Source organism: Pelobates fuscus, chromosome 6 (assembly GCF_036172605.1).
Source record: "Pelobates fuscus isolate aPelFus1 chromosome 6, aPelFus1.pri, whole genome shotgun sequence".
In the NCBI taxonomy this organism is placed as follows: Eukaryota; Metazoa; Chordata; class Amphibia; order Anura; family Pelobatidae; genus Pelobates; species Pelobates fuscus.
In genome coordinates, this window is record NC_086322.1 from 219,909,006 (window position 1) to 219,927,052 (window position 18,047).

The following is an 18,047-nucleotide window of genomic DNA, read 5'->3' on the forward strand; positions in this document are numbered from 1 at the left end:
ATATTATTATTAACATTTAGACAGCGTCTCTAGTTTCTAGACTCCTTTACACCTTATACAACGTTAATTTATACAATGGTAATTGTAAAAAAAGGTGACAGACACAAGAGCTGAAGAGTGCCTTGTTCATATTAGCTTACAATACTTAAAATTTCTATAATTAGCTTACAATACTTTAAAATTCCATAATTAGCCCCACCAATATTATTATTTTACTCTGTATATGATATCAGCTGTCTCGATCATAGATCCCTTTAAGATGTAGAGGCAGTACTTAGTAGAGGCAAGCACTTAGGTGTGTTTAAATTGACATTATAGTCACCAGAACAAGTACAGCTTCATGTAGTAGTTCCAGTGTGTATAGTATGTCATTGCAGGCTTTTTAATGTAAACACTGCTCAGAGAAAAGGCAGCATTTACATTACTTCCTAGTAACATCTCTAGTGGCAGTCATTCAGAGGGCCACTAGGGGTGCTTCCAGGGTCAGTGCTGCACAATGTGCAGCACTGACATTCAGCGTATGTACGCGCTGTAAGGAGACGCTGAACTTTCTCCATAGAGATGCTGACTGGCATAGTGCGGCATTTTGCAGGGAATGCGCAATAGTCTCCCAGTGCTTTCAAGGAGGTAGTGTGTGGACTAGGTCAGCCGTGACGAGACTTGTGCGGCACTGGGAATGGGTAAAGGGTAAAATATATTTTTCACAGGAGGAAAGGGAAGGGGCATAAACCTAAACAGTGTTTTCACACCTACAGTGTCAGGAATACACTATAGTGTTCCTTTAAGTTATTGTAAAACTCTGCAGTCTTGTTGGGTAGATATAAATATGTCCTCTAAGAGAAATGCACTGAAGCTCTATAAGAGAGCAATTCCATTACTAGACTGTTTCCTTTTACTTGTGTGCATCCCCTCCTGAAGGATATGATGTCATTGCAGTAATAACATTGGAGAGAAGGGAACACTTGCAATGTTATGAATGCTTCTCTGAAGCAGTATTAATTTTGTCGACTTACAATTTTAGTCGACTGAAATTGTTTGAGATTTAGTCGACTAAAACTAAAACAATTCAGAAGACTAAAATACGTCTAAAATGTTTTTTAGTCAAAAGACGGACTAAAACTAGATTGAAATTTGCCGCCAAAATTAACACTGCACAGAGGGTTTGTGGAAGCGGAAAAAGAGACAGACCAGGGCTTGGGAGAGAGACACCTAGAGGGGCTGAGAGGACACAGAGGGCTGGGGAAGGGGTAAAAGAGACAGATAGAGGCTTTAACTAAACACATTAGATTTTAGTTGTGTTGGCTAAAATCTACTGGCAATTTAGTCAACTGAAACTAGACTAAATCTAAAACAATTCAGATGACTAATATAAGATTAAAATGGATTTTTAGTCAAAAGACTATGGCTAAAACTAAATAGAAATTTGCTGCCCAAATCAACACTGCCCTGCAGGCATTAGCTAGACAAGGTGGTTAAAATACATTCATTTCAACATTTGTCTGTGAGTATGTGTTTCTAGCATTGTCCATCTGTAATTTTTTGTCTAAGAGTATGAATTTGTGTCATCATGTGTCTAGGCATTCATATTTGCTTATGTAAATCCAGCAGTGTGTCTGTGTGTTAATCTGAGATTGTTTTATGACTTGTTATTTGAGTGATTACGTGAATCTGTATCTGTGTGTGTCTGTCACTGTCCTTCACTAAAGTGGGAATTGTAGGGAATTCAAAGTGAATTTCATATTTTAGTCCATAATAACCTAAATGAAAACATAGTTGACTCTAAGATTTTATTCTAGTGTAAATAGGAAATTCACTTTGATATTTTGACCATTCTAACTTAAAGGGACACTGTAGGCACCCAGACCAATTCAGCTCATTGACCCTAAGCATGTAATTGTTGCAGTTTTTATCAACTGCAATAATTACCTGCTAGGGTTAACTCCTCCTCTGGTGGCTGTCTACCAGCAGTCACTAGAGGGACTATCAGGTGGATAGGCAACTTTTGGTCACCTAAATGACGCTTGAATCTCCAGTGTCTCCGGAATCCCGATAGAAAGCATTGAATAATGCTTTTTATGGGAGAAATCCTAATGCGAGCGCGGTCATTACTGCACATTAGGTCTCCCCCATAATGCTTTCCTATGGGGAAATAGTAATGCAAGTGCGGCCATGGTCGAGCATGCGCATTAGGTCTTCCCCCGCCAGTGGGGTAGGAGCGTGGGTGGAGCTGAGCTAGCGCCATGGTACATTGGCGCTGGACCCAGGTAAGTAACACGGGGAGGGGGCCTTGACAGAGAGGAAAGCTACAGTGCCAGGAAAACGAGTTTGTTTTCCTGGCACCATAGTTTCCCTTTAAGTGACTAACATACTGGGAATATTCACTAAACACTGAATTACAATATTTAGGCTCAAATAGCTGATTTAGAAGAAATATTAGACTCCGCTGTAGTCCCAACTTGGCTTTGTAGCATGAATTTTCCAATTTAATTTTCAATTCAGCACAATTTTGCATTTATTAAATATACCCCTAAATGCATCTGCGTGTAATTATGTGTTTCCGGGGAAAGGCCAGGCCAATTGGTTTGAATGAAGGTTTAGCATTTTTAATGGCAGCTTTGTAGAACTGCAGAGTTCATTCACTAAACAGTGAATATTGGTGGAATGAAAACAAAATTGTAATATTTAGGCTAAAATTGCATTACTGAGACTGTAGAGGGAGTTGGAGAAAATTTCCAAACTAGGCCTACATTTTGCAATTCAGTTTTCAACTCACTACAATTCAGTGTCTGGCAACCAAAACCCCTACACTAAATTGTAAGCTGTGGTGAATTAACAACACAAGTCCAACACTGAGGATGGAAGCTGAAATAAGTCAACTACTCTGACCTATTTTAAAGCTGCTCCTTTAACCGTTTAGTAAATAAACCCCATGGATGGGGTTTCCGATTTAATTAGCTACACCAGACGCACCTCTCCTGTTTTCTTCAATTTCCTCCGTTTATGACTTTCCTCTCGTCTACTCCCCACCCGAATTTAACATGTCCTGCAGTTTACTCCTCAAATTCCGAACCCCTGATCTGGAGTTCTAGATTCTATCATGAGTTATTCTGTAACTTTGATCATGACCATCTCCAATCCCTCCCTCTTCTCGCCTCTCACCCTTGCTCTTTTCTCTATCTCCTCCCTCTGTGTCTTGTCACAGGGGGAGGAGGGCTGAAGTACACAGACAGTCACCTCCAGCAGATCACAGTACAAGCCTTACTTACATTACTAATACAGCTTGTGCTGCTTGGGAACTGCAAACAGGGGAGCAGCAGCTTCCCATCCACACCTTTTGGACGGATCCCAGCAATAACCACATAGCAAAGGGAGAGGGAGGGTCACCCTGAATATCAATAATAACAGAATACTAACAGGAGTTCCTTGCTGCTCATGCTTCCGGGTGGCGAGTGAGTACCTCCTGCAAGATCCCTGTGATCTCTACCCCCGCTCACCTGCATCTCCTGCAGCTAATCCCCCACCCTCCCGGTCCTGTGCCCTGCTTACTGCAGACTCATGGCTGAGCTAAGGAGAAGAGGAGCTGGGGAGACTGAGCAAGGCTTCAGTGAGAAGGTAAGTCTCACCTACATGCCCTCTAGCCGTGCTCTTAGTAAGTTGGGCTTGCTGGGATCTCCTGTGCCTGTAATGCCACTGACTTACAATGCCTATCAGTTGGTTGTTTATGTATAAGACGTCAAGACTCTGTGGGCTATGTGACCTTGTTTTTCCCTGTGCTGTGTTTATTTATTTTATTTTTTTTATTTTTTTTAATGTATTCGTGATACTAAGTCGCAATCTTGCAGTACTGTGTATACATACTTAGCTAGTCATGCATATACAGGTGTGCGTGTGTTATATTTGTCATGGTTTCACATGATTTATTTTATGCCTATTGTAGAGCCTCTCCAGTATATGGCATTCTTCCCACTGAGAATGTTTGTTTGCTTTGTTGTGAGTGTTTTCTGTTGGGTGTTTGCTAGTAAAAAAAAAAAAATACAGTAACTTTTGTCATTGTTCTATAGATTTGTCACTGTATTACTAAGGGATAGGCAGCTGGGAGGGGGGGTCAGCTGAGTTCAACATGACAGGTCTGTTTCAGTGATCAGTAGATGTTTGTCATTACTGTACCTCAAATGTCAGTGGCCCTCTGCACTGTGCTCACATGTAACATATACCTTTTATTATTATTATTATTGCAACATACTGTAAAGTGCTGGATTCTATATGGTGGATGAACTAGTAAGATTTCCCTCTTAAAAAGAAAGTTCATAGTGTCAAGAATATTTTGGGTGACACTTTAATTGCACTGTGATAATACATTTGAAGCCCATTTACAATGCCATTCATAAGAGCAAATATGTTAAAGTGACACTATAGGCACCCAGATCCCTTCATCTCATTGAAGAGGTCTGGGTGCAATGTCCCTGTCCTAACTGATGCTGAACATGCTCCCGCTCTGCATGAAGACATCCAGCGTTCGTAAAATTCTCATAGGAAAGCAATTCTTTCCTATGGGGAGGGCCTAATGCGCTTGCCGCACATGCTTATTACCCCTCTCCTCGTCGGTTGAGGTTGGAGGAGGCCACCGACCCAGCGGAGATCGATGCTGGAGACGGCCCTGTGCTGTAAGGGGGGAGCAGCTATAATGCTAGGAATACAGTTTTGTATTCCTAGCACTATGGTATGCCTTTAATGGGGACATTAGTTTTAGTAGTTAATAGACCTCCGAGTACACCTCAAAATGTTTTGAACTCTTTTTTCCATATGGTCTAGTAACGCTGAGTGAGACTGATGGGATTTATAATCCACAGACCATTATTATTCACTAAAGTGAGAATTCAAAGTGAATTTCAATTTTAATGCCAATTTAGCCAAACTGGAAGCATAGGTAGCTTAGATCATATTTAAAGTGTGGCTATTTATATTGAATTTTGAATTCACCTTGGATTCTCACTTTAGTGAATAACAGAGAATCACTATGACTTACATTATGCTAGGGAACAAAATCAAGGATGAGGATCACTGCTTCATACAAGCAATAGCAAGGATGCAGTTATATTGTTGTGGGTCTCGCCACACTGTTACAACATCCAACATTGTTACGGTCACTGTAATAATTTTGCTTTTATGAATAATGATACTGTTTAAAATAAATATTAACATCATTTAATGTTAAGTTAGTTTGACACACAGATGTAAACCAACACAGAATGTTTTAATAGTCCTGTCTGCAAGTGTACAGTAAATAGGCTGCTAAAATGCTAAAAAAAAAAAAAAAAAATACAAAACATCCAAATCCACTGCCAGGATCAAAAATGATAAGCAGGGTGCACGTTCATCTGACACCAATGGTGCTCATAGGGAAAAAAGTGCCAGTGCCATGTTTAATGCCTGTTGAATAAAAATACTACCCTATCGATTTCCAAAAAACGTATACATTTTAAGTATTTGTTTAACATTATGAACTTGCACATCCCGTTTTTATAATAGGGTCTAAAACACTGAAAATATCTTAACGGCTCAAGTGATACTGATTTAAACATCTGTTGGCGTCTCTAACCACATTGCAAGAAGTCTCTGGATTTACCTTCATTGTATATGTCATGGACTATAGTAAAACAAACTACAGATTATTGGCTAGAGTAACTGACCACTTCTAGGCAAACTGTGGTACATACAATAAAAAAAAAACCAATACACCAATGTTATGAACCCTTTCATAGCTCTGCTACAAGGTCCTTAAAAATTGTTATACAAAATCTGAAATTCGTGATCAATCTTCTCCTAAAAAGTACTCTCTTGTGCCATGCATGGTAACCTTGTTTAATGAGGGATGTTCACTGAAGGATGGATTGCCATGAAAGTGCATTTCAGAGTTTAGTATAAAATATAGGAGACTTCTCTATAAAGTCACACTATAGGCACTATAACCATTTCAACACAGTAAAAGTGAATCTATAGTGTTAAGAATATAAAGTTGTATTTCTTACACTACAGTGCCCTCTGGTCTACCCCCTCACGGCCCCCAACCCCGCTAGTACAGAAAGGGTTAAAAATACTTTTATTTACTCACCCGATTCAAGCGCCAGTCTCCCGTGGCGCTAAGTCCATGCTCCGCCTTCTCTGACATCATCCTATTTTGGGACATAATGTGCATGCATTCGTCCTTCCCCATTTCAGGACTAAGGGATTTAGGGACACTGAACCAAAACCATTTCAAGGAGCTGAAGTGGTCTGGGTGCCTATAGTGTCCATTTTAATTGATTATAGTGCCTGTAGGTCCCTGGCACTGTTCCTCCATTTAATGTTTAACTATATCGAGCAGTTTTAAAACAGTCAGGGTTCCTGGCTAACCATACTAGAGGTATGGTTAAAGGGACTCTCCAGTGCCAGGGAAACAAATCAGTTTTCCTGGCACTGCAGGACCCTGCAGAGCCCCATCCCTCCAACCCCCCATCCCATGTTGCTGAAGGGGTTAAAATCCCTTCAGTGACTTGCCTGAATCCAGCACCGATATCCCTCGGCGCTGGGTCATGCTCCGCCCAAGCTCCACCCCCGCCGGCTGACATATTAGACCTCCCGATAGGAAAGCATTATTCAATGCTTTTCTCAGGGGATTTCGGCGACGCTGGAGGTCCTCATGCATAGCGTTTAAAACACTTTTCGTGTTTTAAGAACATTGCCACTAGAGGAGGACCTAACTCTGCAAGGTAATTATTGCAGTTTATAAAAACTGCAATAATTACACTTGCAGGAGTAAGGGTGATGGGAGTTGGCACCCAGACCACTCCAATGGGCAGAAGTGGTCTGGGTGCCTGGTGTGTCCCTTTAAGGCACAGATTATACAATTTCTTAGTCAAACCAACTCATCCTTGTAATAGTTGGCTGTGATAAGCTGGAAGGGGGTCAGCTGACACTTTCAGCCAATCACCGGCACCCGTTGCTGCTAAGGCTAATTCTTACTCAATACCCTGAGTAACAGAGAGTGGATGAGCTGCTGGAAACTCTCAATTAGGATCAAACCATAAAATAAAAATGAATTGCATTGCATATCACAGAGATACATGTTGTATTCAGTGTAAAATCTCTACACATTATTCACCTTGCCTTTGTTCCAGCGTCCCCATTTCTTCAGCTTTGTGAGTGTTACTCTGCTTGTAACACCCACCTCTGATCCACCAGTACTCTGCCCTGTCTCTTCTGTGACTTGCCCTGCTTGTCTGTGACACCTTGGATTCATTGACACCTTGGATTCATTGCCAACATGCTGGTGTCTGAACGCAGTGACTTCCTTTACTCTCTAGCCAGTGCTAGCAGCATTGTGGTTACTATGTGTGGAGAGCAGAAACACCTGCTGTGGGATGTCTTTTCTGCTCTTCCTTGTCAGTCAGTCCTTCAGCATGTCTGAAGATTTGACTAAAAGTTGAGAGAAATACCTATTTTATATAGGTGTTTCTCCCAAACTATACATTTGCAAAGGTATCCTTTAACTCTCAATGGGAGAATCGCACCAGTGGTGGGTTGAGTGTCAGCTAATAATTTCCGACTGTCTCTGGCCTACCATTGAGAGAAATGCTTTAGAAACTTGTGCACATTTTGGAAGTATTTCTCTTAATGGGATTCCAGTGATAGGCTGCGCGCATCAACCTAAACATCTGGTCCAGGTTTTCAGGCCTACCACCAACAGAATCTGCTCCTACAGATAGTGTCCATATTTTACCAGTATATTTTCCACTTATGTAAAGCACTAAAATACATGCATTCTACATTGTTGCCGTAACAGCCACATTTAGACGTTATAATAGGTTCTGTGTTTGCACAATTCACCCTTGATCTTTTACCTTTTATTATACCTTTTATTATAGACACAGGAGTTATTGGACCTGGATGGGTTGGCAAGTTAGCTGTAGGTTTGCAGTTGGTTAGAATGGTTTTGTATGAGAGCTAGGGTTTGGTAGTCACTAAGCTTGTGTGTGTGTGTGTGTACACACTACCTGTGGAACACACATTAGTTAGTATGCACATAGCATATGTCTGGGGTTATTGCTTGACAGCCTCACATATGAAGAGTCTGGTGATCGTCGGGTCTTGCCCTGATGGACAAGACCCATAATTTGGTTGGGTAATCGTTATGGTAACCTACAACTTCATTGCTCCTCAGCCAAGGAGACCGATCAGGGGCAGAGCCAGCACCAGCAGACTAGACTAAAGATTAGATTTTAATGTATTTAAGGGAGGCCAGGGGGGCTAGATAGTGATTTTTACATTATAGGGTCAGGAATACATGTTTGTGTTCCTTTAATCTGAAGTGAAAGCATTGGATTGGCTAAAATCTGCAAGGGGGTGGGGCCAAACACCGTTTTGGCCAATCAGCACCTCCTTATAGAGATGCATTGGATCAATGTATCTCTATGAGGAAAATTCAACATCCCCATGCTGAAAGGCAGGGCTGCTTACTGTGCAGCCCTGAGCCAGGAAGCTCCTCTAGTGGCCATCTAAGGAGTGGCGACTTGGAGGTGTCCCTAGGGGCAATTTATCTGAAAAGGCAGTGTTTACATGAAAATGCACCAGAACAACTACATTAAGCTGTAGTTGTTCTGGTGACTATAGTGTCCCTTTAAGCCAATAGATGTGTGTGTCCATAAAATTTACCCATGCTTATTTTGCCACCAAGCGATGCACCTGATGTCATTTATAATGTTGGGACTTCCTATGGACTAATAAAGACTTACAATGAAAATTGTTAATTTATATCATGCCATGACAGCATAAGGATATCATAAGTTATCCAGAGTGCTTAGTAACAAACTAAAGTCCACTGATAACGATAACCGAAGATAAGTCCAAGCAAATTGTACGTTTTGTTGAACAGTATTATAAGGAATTGATAACTAGAAAGTAATTATACAACAGTCCTAGTAATCAGTTGGCCAAGCAGTAGTGAAGCTCTTCTTAAAGCTGCACAAGTAGTGCTGGAAATTGACACTGATCAGAGGCTGATTGGTCATAGCACCTGCACAATCTCTATACAATAGGATTAACAAGTAGAGTTGAAGGGACACCATAGGCACCCAGACCACTTCTGCTTATTGAAGTGGTCTGGGTGCACTGTCCCTGTCAATTTAACCCTGCACTTGTAATTATTTAGGTGAAGAAACTGCAACAATTACATTGCAGGTTTAAGTCCACCTTTAGCAGCCGTCTAGTAGACAGCCACAAGAGTTGCTACTGGGATGTTAGGCGACTTTTGGTCGCCTAACTAATGCTAGACGTCCTCACGCTATGCATGAGGACATCCTGTGTCCGCTAAAACCCCGACTTCAGGGAGGAAGAGCGGAGGTGGAGCCTGACCCAGCGCTGACTGACATCAATGCTGTAATCAGGTAAACAAATTCAAGGTTAACTTTCTGCTGGGGGTGTGGTGGGGCGAGTGAGGAGGGCACTATAGGGTACAATAGTACTAGGAATACAATTTTGTATTCCTAGCCTATAGTTTCCCTTTAAAATTGGTTGCATGCATTGGGACTCTCCAGCATTATAACCCCCCTTTTTCTGCAAACAAGTTACTTAACTCTAATCCAGAGGAGAGATTTTTTTCCCCCTGCCACCTCTTTGCTAAGCCCACCTGGAGATCATCAATTCTGACAATTACCCGGCCATTCTGATACTTCTCATAGAGAAGCACTGAGATGCAGGGCACATGCAAGGTAATCACAGCATGTCCTATCAATGTTTAGGTGTTCCTTTAATGGTTACCAGTCATAATGCAGAAACTGGCAGGGGATTTTAACAGGTAATGAAGCATTTTACACAGGATTCGGCTATCATTAATGGAAAATTGAGCAGTGTACAATTTTTAGAGTAATGAAAGATGTGGATTTAAATACTGTGTGTGTTTAATAAAAAAAAATCTGTTTTGGGACAAAGTTCTAAAGTGGAGCCATCGGCAAGAACATTCTATTGGTTTTCACATTGATTGTTCCTGTTTTAAAACTTTGCCTTATATTTGTCATACATGCATAACTCTTTCAGTTCATAGGTCAAATCCTGCTCCAATACTTTGCAGCTTACATACAAACAAAGATCTAAATTACCCTCTTCACTTAGGGAGAGCCTAGGGTGCTGCAGTTGATTTGTAGAGTTGTCTTTGTGTGTATGTGGGCTGTTATATTGTATATGTTCATAAGTAGTTTGTGGTATTGTGATTATGATACCTATGAATGTGGGCTGTGTATGGGGGATTCTTATGGAATTGTGTGTGTGGATATGTCACATTAAGTCTTTGGTGGTGTGTGTATGTGGGGGGCTGCATGTGGCATTGCATGTGAGAAACTGCGTGTGGGGTTGTGTGTGGATGTCAGTGGTGTTGTGCTTATGGGGACTATGTGTGTTTGTGTGTTATCTGTTTTGTAAAGGCTTATTCTGCAGCTCTGTGTATATCTAGCAGTGTGGATGCTTCCAGGTCCCCAGGCTGGATAGATACAGGTCAAGGGCAGGAGATGCAATAGCCAACGCGGTTTGCTCTACAACGTTGTGGATTCCTGTTAGCAGGTGCTGGGAGGAAGTGAAGTCTCAAATCACATCACTGCCAACAATTTTATAATACCTGGTCGAGAGTGAATACATGCGATCGGTATAAAATTAAATAGATCAAAGGTTGTATTTACTATACCAGAAATTGAAAATTAAATGTCTAAAATAGCAAAGTTGTAAAAAATACTCTAGTCACCTGTTTACCCTATTCTGCTACTGGTCTGCATTTTTTAAAACTTGTTTTTCAGCCCACCACATTTCACTGTTCAGTGAATATACTCCAGAAATTGACATGATGATTGACAGTTTTCCTGGTGTCTCTTTACCTGGACAGAAAGTGGCTTGATAAAAGAGGGGAAGCATAGTATATCCAATGACAAAGAAAATGCTCTGGTTACATAACTACATAGTGGCTAGCCTGGTTACCAACAACAAAGTATTGTGTAACAAATAAGGTGAGGGTTCCTTATATAGACACTGTAACTTCTAGCTGAAAAAATAACAATAGTTGTTCTTCACTAAACCACAAACTATGGAAAGTTGAAAAAGGACTTGCAGTTTTTAGGCCACAATAGCAATTTCAAAATATTTTTTCATATCCTTTTTTGTTGCAATGCATTAACTTAGCTCTCCCTAAGTTAAAATGGTAATCGAGACATGTTCCCCCGTGCTCACTGTGCCTAGAGGAGTATCTCAGAGGAGAGATTTTTATTTAATTTTTTTCCCTGCCACAGCTCTGCTCAGCCCACCTGGAGATCATCAATTCTGACAATTACCCGGCCATTCTGATACTTCTCATAGAGAAGCACTGAGATGCAGGGCACATGCAAGGTAATCACAGCATGTCCTATCAATGTTTAGGTGTTCCTTTAATGGTTACCATTCATAATGCAGACAATGGTAGGGGACTTTAACAGGTAACCAAGCGGGGGGGGAGGAGGGGGTCACAATGTTGATACACTATGTCGATACACTATGTCAAAGAGTTCCCTGGGAAAAATTAATTAGGAGCCCCAGGGCTAGAGACACCATCACAGGCAGCATGGAGGCAGAGGAGAGGTTGGCGTGAGCTGCTGCATGCTCACTCCCATCAGCCTAAGCAAATATATAAAGTATGACCTGCATGTGTGTCAGATTGTGTGTGTGTACGTGCCAGTATGTATCGGAGTTAAAATAAAGTAGGTCCAGGCACTCAGGATTGCTGCAAAAAGGTAGTTTTATTGGAACAAAAAAAAGTGCAACGTTTCAGCCTACACAGAGGCATTTATCAAGCTATCACCTCAGTGTCACAATACCCTATTTAAAGGGTGTCAACCATAACCACAATTAGCACATAATGTGCAAAGTAATCAATTAAATAAAAACAGTCAATCAATTATACATCAAATTCATCAATATACATATTCCAGTGCAAAAACTGTGTATTTATAATTATTAAATTCCTAATACATTAAAAAGTTAATCCATGAAAAAGAAACAAGAAAAGAAAAAGTAAAAGAGAAGGGAAGAATAATCAATTTAGCTAAATAAGGATAAGTGCAGCAATAGCCCCATAGTTACATGCACCCAGGGCCATCTTAACGCGGGGCAAACAGGGCAGCTGCCCTGGGCCCAGTTGCTCCTGGGGGGCCCCAGAGCAGCTGCCACGTGGGCCCTGCGATTTGAGCACAGAGCCGCACCAGCATGCACACTAAGGAGGCCCCCCGGGTGGCCCATGCGTCAGCAGGGCCCCGGTCGGGCGCTGTGACGCTTAAACAGCGCGACCGGGTCCCTTCCTGTTCGTCAGCCGCCCATGGGAGGAACAGGGCCCAGGGGGCCCAAGAAAATGCATTGCCCAGGGTCCTAATCATATTATAGACAGCCCTGCATACACCTGAAAGGATTCCAAAACAGGATGTCCAAATATGGTTATGGAGACTACCTGGGTAATTTGGCAACCAGGCGACCATGTCAGTAGCTAACCGTAGGCAGAGGGATCTATGGTGGCCTGAACTAGAACAATAAGCTAAATGTACTCGCGGTGTGTATCTGAGTGTCAGTGCCTGTATATGTGCTCGTGTGTCAAGGTGGTCATACATGTTTTGTGGCACTGTGTGTGTGTGTGTGTGTGTGTGGAAGGGGGAGGGTGGTGCAGTAACTGCAGCCCACTAGAGGGCTTCCTGGTTTGAAACGGACGTTATTTGATGCTGGACATCCTCACACCCTGCATGAGGACCTCCAGCATCAGATTTTTCCCTATAGGAAAGCATTGCTGCGCATGCGCATTAGGTCTCCCCCGCCAGTGGGGGAGGAGGATGCATGCAGAGCCTGACCCAGCGCTGAGGGAGGTGTGCACCTTAGAACCCTATAGTGCCAGGAAAACTGCTTTGAATGTATTGCTTGTCTGTGCCTCTCCCCTCCCCCTTTTTTCCTGTCCCATTGATTGCCCAGCAGGGTGTTGTCCCAGGGGCACTGCCAGACCAGTTTAAACTAGCTGCCCTGTCACTCCTCAATCTCCCATCAGCACTTGCTTTTATCTGATCCCACCCTTCCTTGTACTAAATGGCTCGATGCACCCTATTGTATGTAAATGAGGCTGTTGCAGGCTTAAAGTACGTGTGCCATGTCTATAAAAGTTAGTTGTTTTAACCTTCACCAAGTGTCGTCTGGTGTTTGGTCCAGGTTGGAAAAGGTCCTCGGTGATCCCAGTCCATCCTCGGTGACTAGGTTTGAAGTGCTCCATGGTCCCTGATGGTTACAAGGAAGCGGAATTGGCGGAGGTACTCGGTTGGAGTACTGGAGCTCCGTCACACAGGCATTATAATCATTTTCTCATTCACTAAAAAAGTGTCCCCGGCAACCCACAGGTTGGCCGCTACTGGATGTAGGCAGAGATCACACACTTCCTTCTAGCCCTACTAGTTCATACCAGCCATGGGAGCAGTGATTGGTGGAAAGCAGTCAGCTGACACTGTCACCTATTGCTGCTCAGGGAAATGCTTCCTCATTAGCTTAAGTAGCACAGAGTTGCTCAGCTGAGTACCATCAAAAAAAGGATCATGGAGCCCAACCCGTATCCATATTGTAAAAAAAAATTAAAAGAGAAATTTGACTGTATCTTTTTATTTTTTTCTTCTGCATGGGAGACCGCTATATCTTATTATGCATATTGAATTTGAAAGTTTTTTTATGCTATATTCCTTTTATGCTATCAGTCTTAGAACTCAGGACATTTTTTTAAGCATTACTTTAAGTGCCCAAGACAAGTTTTCATTTTAACCATTCTTCTTTTAATGCACACTTTCCTTACTTTTTTATACCCAGCCATGTAGAAACAATTTTAAAATGCACAGGAAGTGTTTATATACTGATAATGCTGAATTAACGACCGAAGTTTGCCGGTTCAATGGAGAAATGCAGAATCTTGCAATGATTGCAGAGACTTAATGGTGTGATGCTAAACGGTTTTGGAAATGTTGTTGTGCAATGTACAAACTGCAAGCAGGAAAAATAACCACTAATTTAGAATTATTGCAAGAATTACAGTGACAGGTGCATTCTGGCAGAACATGGTTATAACATTATTCAAAACTTTTAAGAAATCCCAAAAATATGTAAAAAAATAAATAATAATTAATTAATAATTATAAAAGGTACGAATATACTACAAATTCATTAGGTTCTACAAAACCTTCCCAAATAGCTTCTAAACTTTGAAAATTGTTAGTTAGTGATTAGTGGATATGACCCCAATGATCAAATATACTATTCGTATACATTGGAACCATAAATGGATACATTGTATATTTGATCATTGGGAGGATATACTAAGGGCTAGCATTTTGTCTAAAATATGGTAACATTGTGAAATGTCATTTTGACAGAATTTTTAAGTTTAGATATTTATGATAATTTTATTAAAGACACGGAGGCTCATATTATGCATAACTCTTTCTTTATTTCCTCAGCAGCAAAGATAGAGGAATATAAATATTGTCAAAATGAAAGAAAAAACTGTATAGATACACAGGCAACCAATCACATAACAGAGGAAGTGACTATATAAGGCCTGTGTCTCCCACAATCCCCCTCTTTCTTTGCTGCTTCCTCAGACCACCTAAGTACCTTAATCTTGCTCTGCATGTTTCAGCATTTATTGCTCTTTTATTGCTGTTTACACTTTTTATTATTATTACTGTGTATTTACTGTGCTCTGTTTCTCTCCTGTGGTGTGCCTAGTGGGGTTTCCCTTTCAGTTTCTGGTTTCCCCGCGGAGGGGATCCCTCCCTTGTTTCCCCTGCGGCTGGCTTACCTTCTGGGTGCTCGCGTGCAGTTGTGGGCGGCTGTTTGCCGCGATCTGCTCTTGCCGACCGCGGCTACTTCTCCCTCGCTCTCGCGACCTCCGTGCCGCGTGGGTAAGGTGCACGCGCCCCTTCCCCCAGTGTGTCCTGGCCGTGAGCGATACCCGCCGGCTTCCATGTGCGGTGGCCATCTTAGAGGCGGAGCTTACTCGCGGCCAGTCCTACTGCTCCCTGCGGCTCGCGGTCAGCCTGTTGTCTGCCTCTGCAGTCCCCTGGGTCCTCCTGGGCACACCTGTCAGCGCATTTATCGTTGTTCTCTTCTACCTGTGGGTTACTCAACCCTGTTGCTCTTCTGGTTACTGCAAATCGTTTTTTCCCTCCTACATCTGTGAGTATTTTCCCTGCCATTATGCAAGACAGTGATGAGGGGCAAGAGGGCCTTCCTGACACTTTTACTCAGGATGTTCCTGAGGGCAATGTAGCTTCCCAAGAATTCCAAGCCCTCTTGGATGCCACTATGGCATCTTCCTTGCAGAGGGCCTTTGCCTCTGCCGTGGGAACGGTGTCCACATCGTTCTCCCAGTCTCAGTGCAGAATATGCTTTTGCCCTCGTTGGCGGCTCCCTCCCCCCTGGGTGATGGGACCCCCTCCCGCCCCCGCCGGCCCCCGCCATGCCTGGGGCCCGTAAGGCAAGGGCTAAGGCGAAACACGTCAGCTCCCACTCCTCGCTGCAGGTTATACCTGCCATGATGGACTCGCTTGACGCGGTCGCAGACAGCGCGCCTCCCACGCGCAAAAGAGCTCCTGGCCGGGCTAAAAAGGCTACATTGTGGAAATGGGCTAGAGCCCTGGATGATGGGTCGGATACCGACCGGAGTGTGGAGAATGAATCTGACGCTATGGAGTATGACTCCTTTTGATGAGGGAGATTCGGGGAGTGACCCCCTCAGGATCCTCTGTCGCTACTAAGGGTCATGTACAAGGCCCCACTGGGGATAGTAAAGTATTGTTTGACCCTCAGGGTAACCCCCTGTTTGACCCTGACGACCTCCGCCACCACCGGTCAGCAGAATGGGTCCCTCCTGAACACATAGCTCATTATGTGGCCCGCCGCATGCGTACCCCCCTGTCTAAGGAAGGTCGCAATAAGTTGCGTACCGAAGGCCCCAGGCCTTCCCTCCCGGGCTCGGCCTGCAAGACTCCCGATATTGACCCCCAGATTGCCCAGTTCCTGAACAAGTCAGGCTGGAAGTCCAAAAAGGGCCTGGACTACTCCCTTAAGGGCTGCCAGGACAAGATCTTGGATACCCTGGGTCCACTTTCAAAGCTGTACGAGCTGCTTGATGCCACTAGAGCTGGCGATTCTGTTTTGGACATCGATGTGGCCATCGGTTGGGTACACGGGCTATCTGCCTTTTGGGGAACGCAAATACCACCATGTCCTCGGAGAGGCGTAAGGCGATACTCCTTCAAATTGACCCGAAGTTGGCTGCCATGACGGTGGCGGAACCAGGCCCATCTGATGAAGGGGTCTTGGTCGGTAATTCCTTTGTTAAAGACCTGGGGTCATATGTTAAGACCTTTACGGCCATAGACAAAGCACAAGCGAACATGAAGCGCATGTTCGCACCCAAGGTTTTCGGAGGGGCCGGGCATAGCAGGAACCGTCCGCCCGGCCGTGGTTTCCGAGGCTCCTTCCGTGCCTCCAGAGGTTCCTTTTTCCCATCCTGGGGATTTCAAGATTCAAGGACGCCTCCTTTCTTCCCTGCCAGAGGGAGATCCTGGGGCTCCAGATACTCCCGCGGTGCCGCTTCGGGCAGATGCCCTTATGGTGAGTACCCTTTCTTCCCCTGTCGCTCATGTACGGGTAGCGGGAAGACTGGCTCTGTTCTAACAGGGGTGGGCGAATATTACTTCAGACGCTTGGGTCCTACAATGTGTAAAGGGTTATCGCCTGGAGTTTGTTTCTCTGCTTGTCCAATTTTATGTCCCCAAGGAATTGTCTCTTCCGCCAGAGCAGGACTAGATGATCTCCGCGGAGGTCGAGGAGATGCTATCGAAAGGCGCCATAGAAGAGTTGCCGTTCGCCGCTCCGGGCTTTATGAGCAATCTATTTCTGGTACCAAAGAAAGGGGGCGGGTCCGTCCAGTGATAAACCTCCGTCCTCTCAACGTATTCCTCTGATACCAACATTTTCAGATGGAGGGCATACACTGCCTCAGAGACCTCCTTCGGCAGTCGGACTGGCTGGCCAAGTTAGACCTGAAGGACGTGTATTTCACGGTCCCGATAGTGGTGGAATACAGGGACTACTTACACTTCACTTGGCACAGAAGGCGTTGGCGCTTCACCTGGCACGGAAGGCATTCGGCCTTTCCTCGGCTCCTTGGTGTTTCACCAAGATCATGAAGCCTGTGATGGAGTTCCTCCGTACCCGTGGGGTACGATTATTTACCTGGACGACATTTTAATCATGTCCCAGTCCAGGGCCCGTCTTCTAGTGCATTTGGAATGGACGATCAATCTACTTCAAACTTTGGGTTTCATTATCAACTGGGACAAATCGGTCCTAAACCCTGCCCAATCAATGGAATTCTTAGGTTTCCAAGTGGACTCCATCCGCCAATTTCTATACCTACCAGATTCAAAGGTGAAGGCCATCCAAAAGGAGCTGCGAAGGGCTCTTCGTGTACCGGACCTGTCCATCAGACAGTTGGCATGTATTATCGGCCTCCTTGCTGCCTCCATTCAGGTGATATTCCCAGGTCCACTGCATTACCGTGCCCTCCAAAGGCTCAAAGGTTCGCATCTCTGGTCGGGTCATTCCTACGAATCTCGTGTACGACTAGACGAGGAATCCAGGGACGAACTGGTGTGGTGGTTGGCACACATGGAAGCCTAGAACAGGAGGGCCATCTTCGGTCCCGTCCCGGATGTGGTGATAGAGTCAGATGCCAGCTTACACGGTTGGGGTGCTCGCTGCGGCGACGTTTCCACAGAAGGCAGATGGTCCGAGATAGAGAGATCCCTGCACATCAACGGTCTGGAACTCTTAGCAGGGGCATTCGCGATTCGCAGCCTTACCCCTGGATGGGCGAACTGCTGCGTTCTCCTCAAGATGGACAACGTGTCGGCGGTACGCTATATAAACCACCTCGGGGGCACCAAGTCCAGGATGTTAGCTCTGTTGGCAAA

The 18,047-nt window shown here is 44.0% G+C and overlaps 1 protein-coding gene across 1 annotated transcript in view; it reads left to right on the top strand.

The window, feature by feature from the left end:
- The first annotated feature begins 3,213 nt into the window (after window positions 1-3,213).
- CDS1 (CDP-diacylglycerol synthase 1) overlaps window positions 3,214-18,047 on the top strand; it is an 81,814-nt gene continuing 66,980 nt past the window's right edge. The window contains exon 1 of the mRNA XM_063458755.1: window positions 3,214-3,612. Within this exon, the coding sequence (XP_063314825.1) occupies window positions 3,556-3,612 (57 nt within the window). The 5' untranslated portion in view covers window positions 3,214-3,555. The remainder of the gene's footprint in view (window positions 3,613-18,047) is intronic.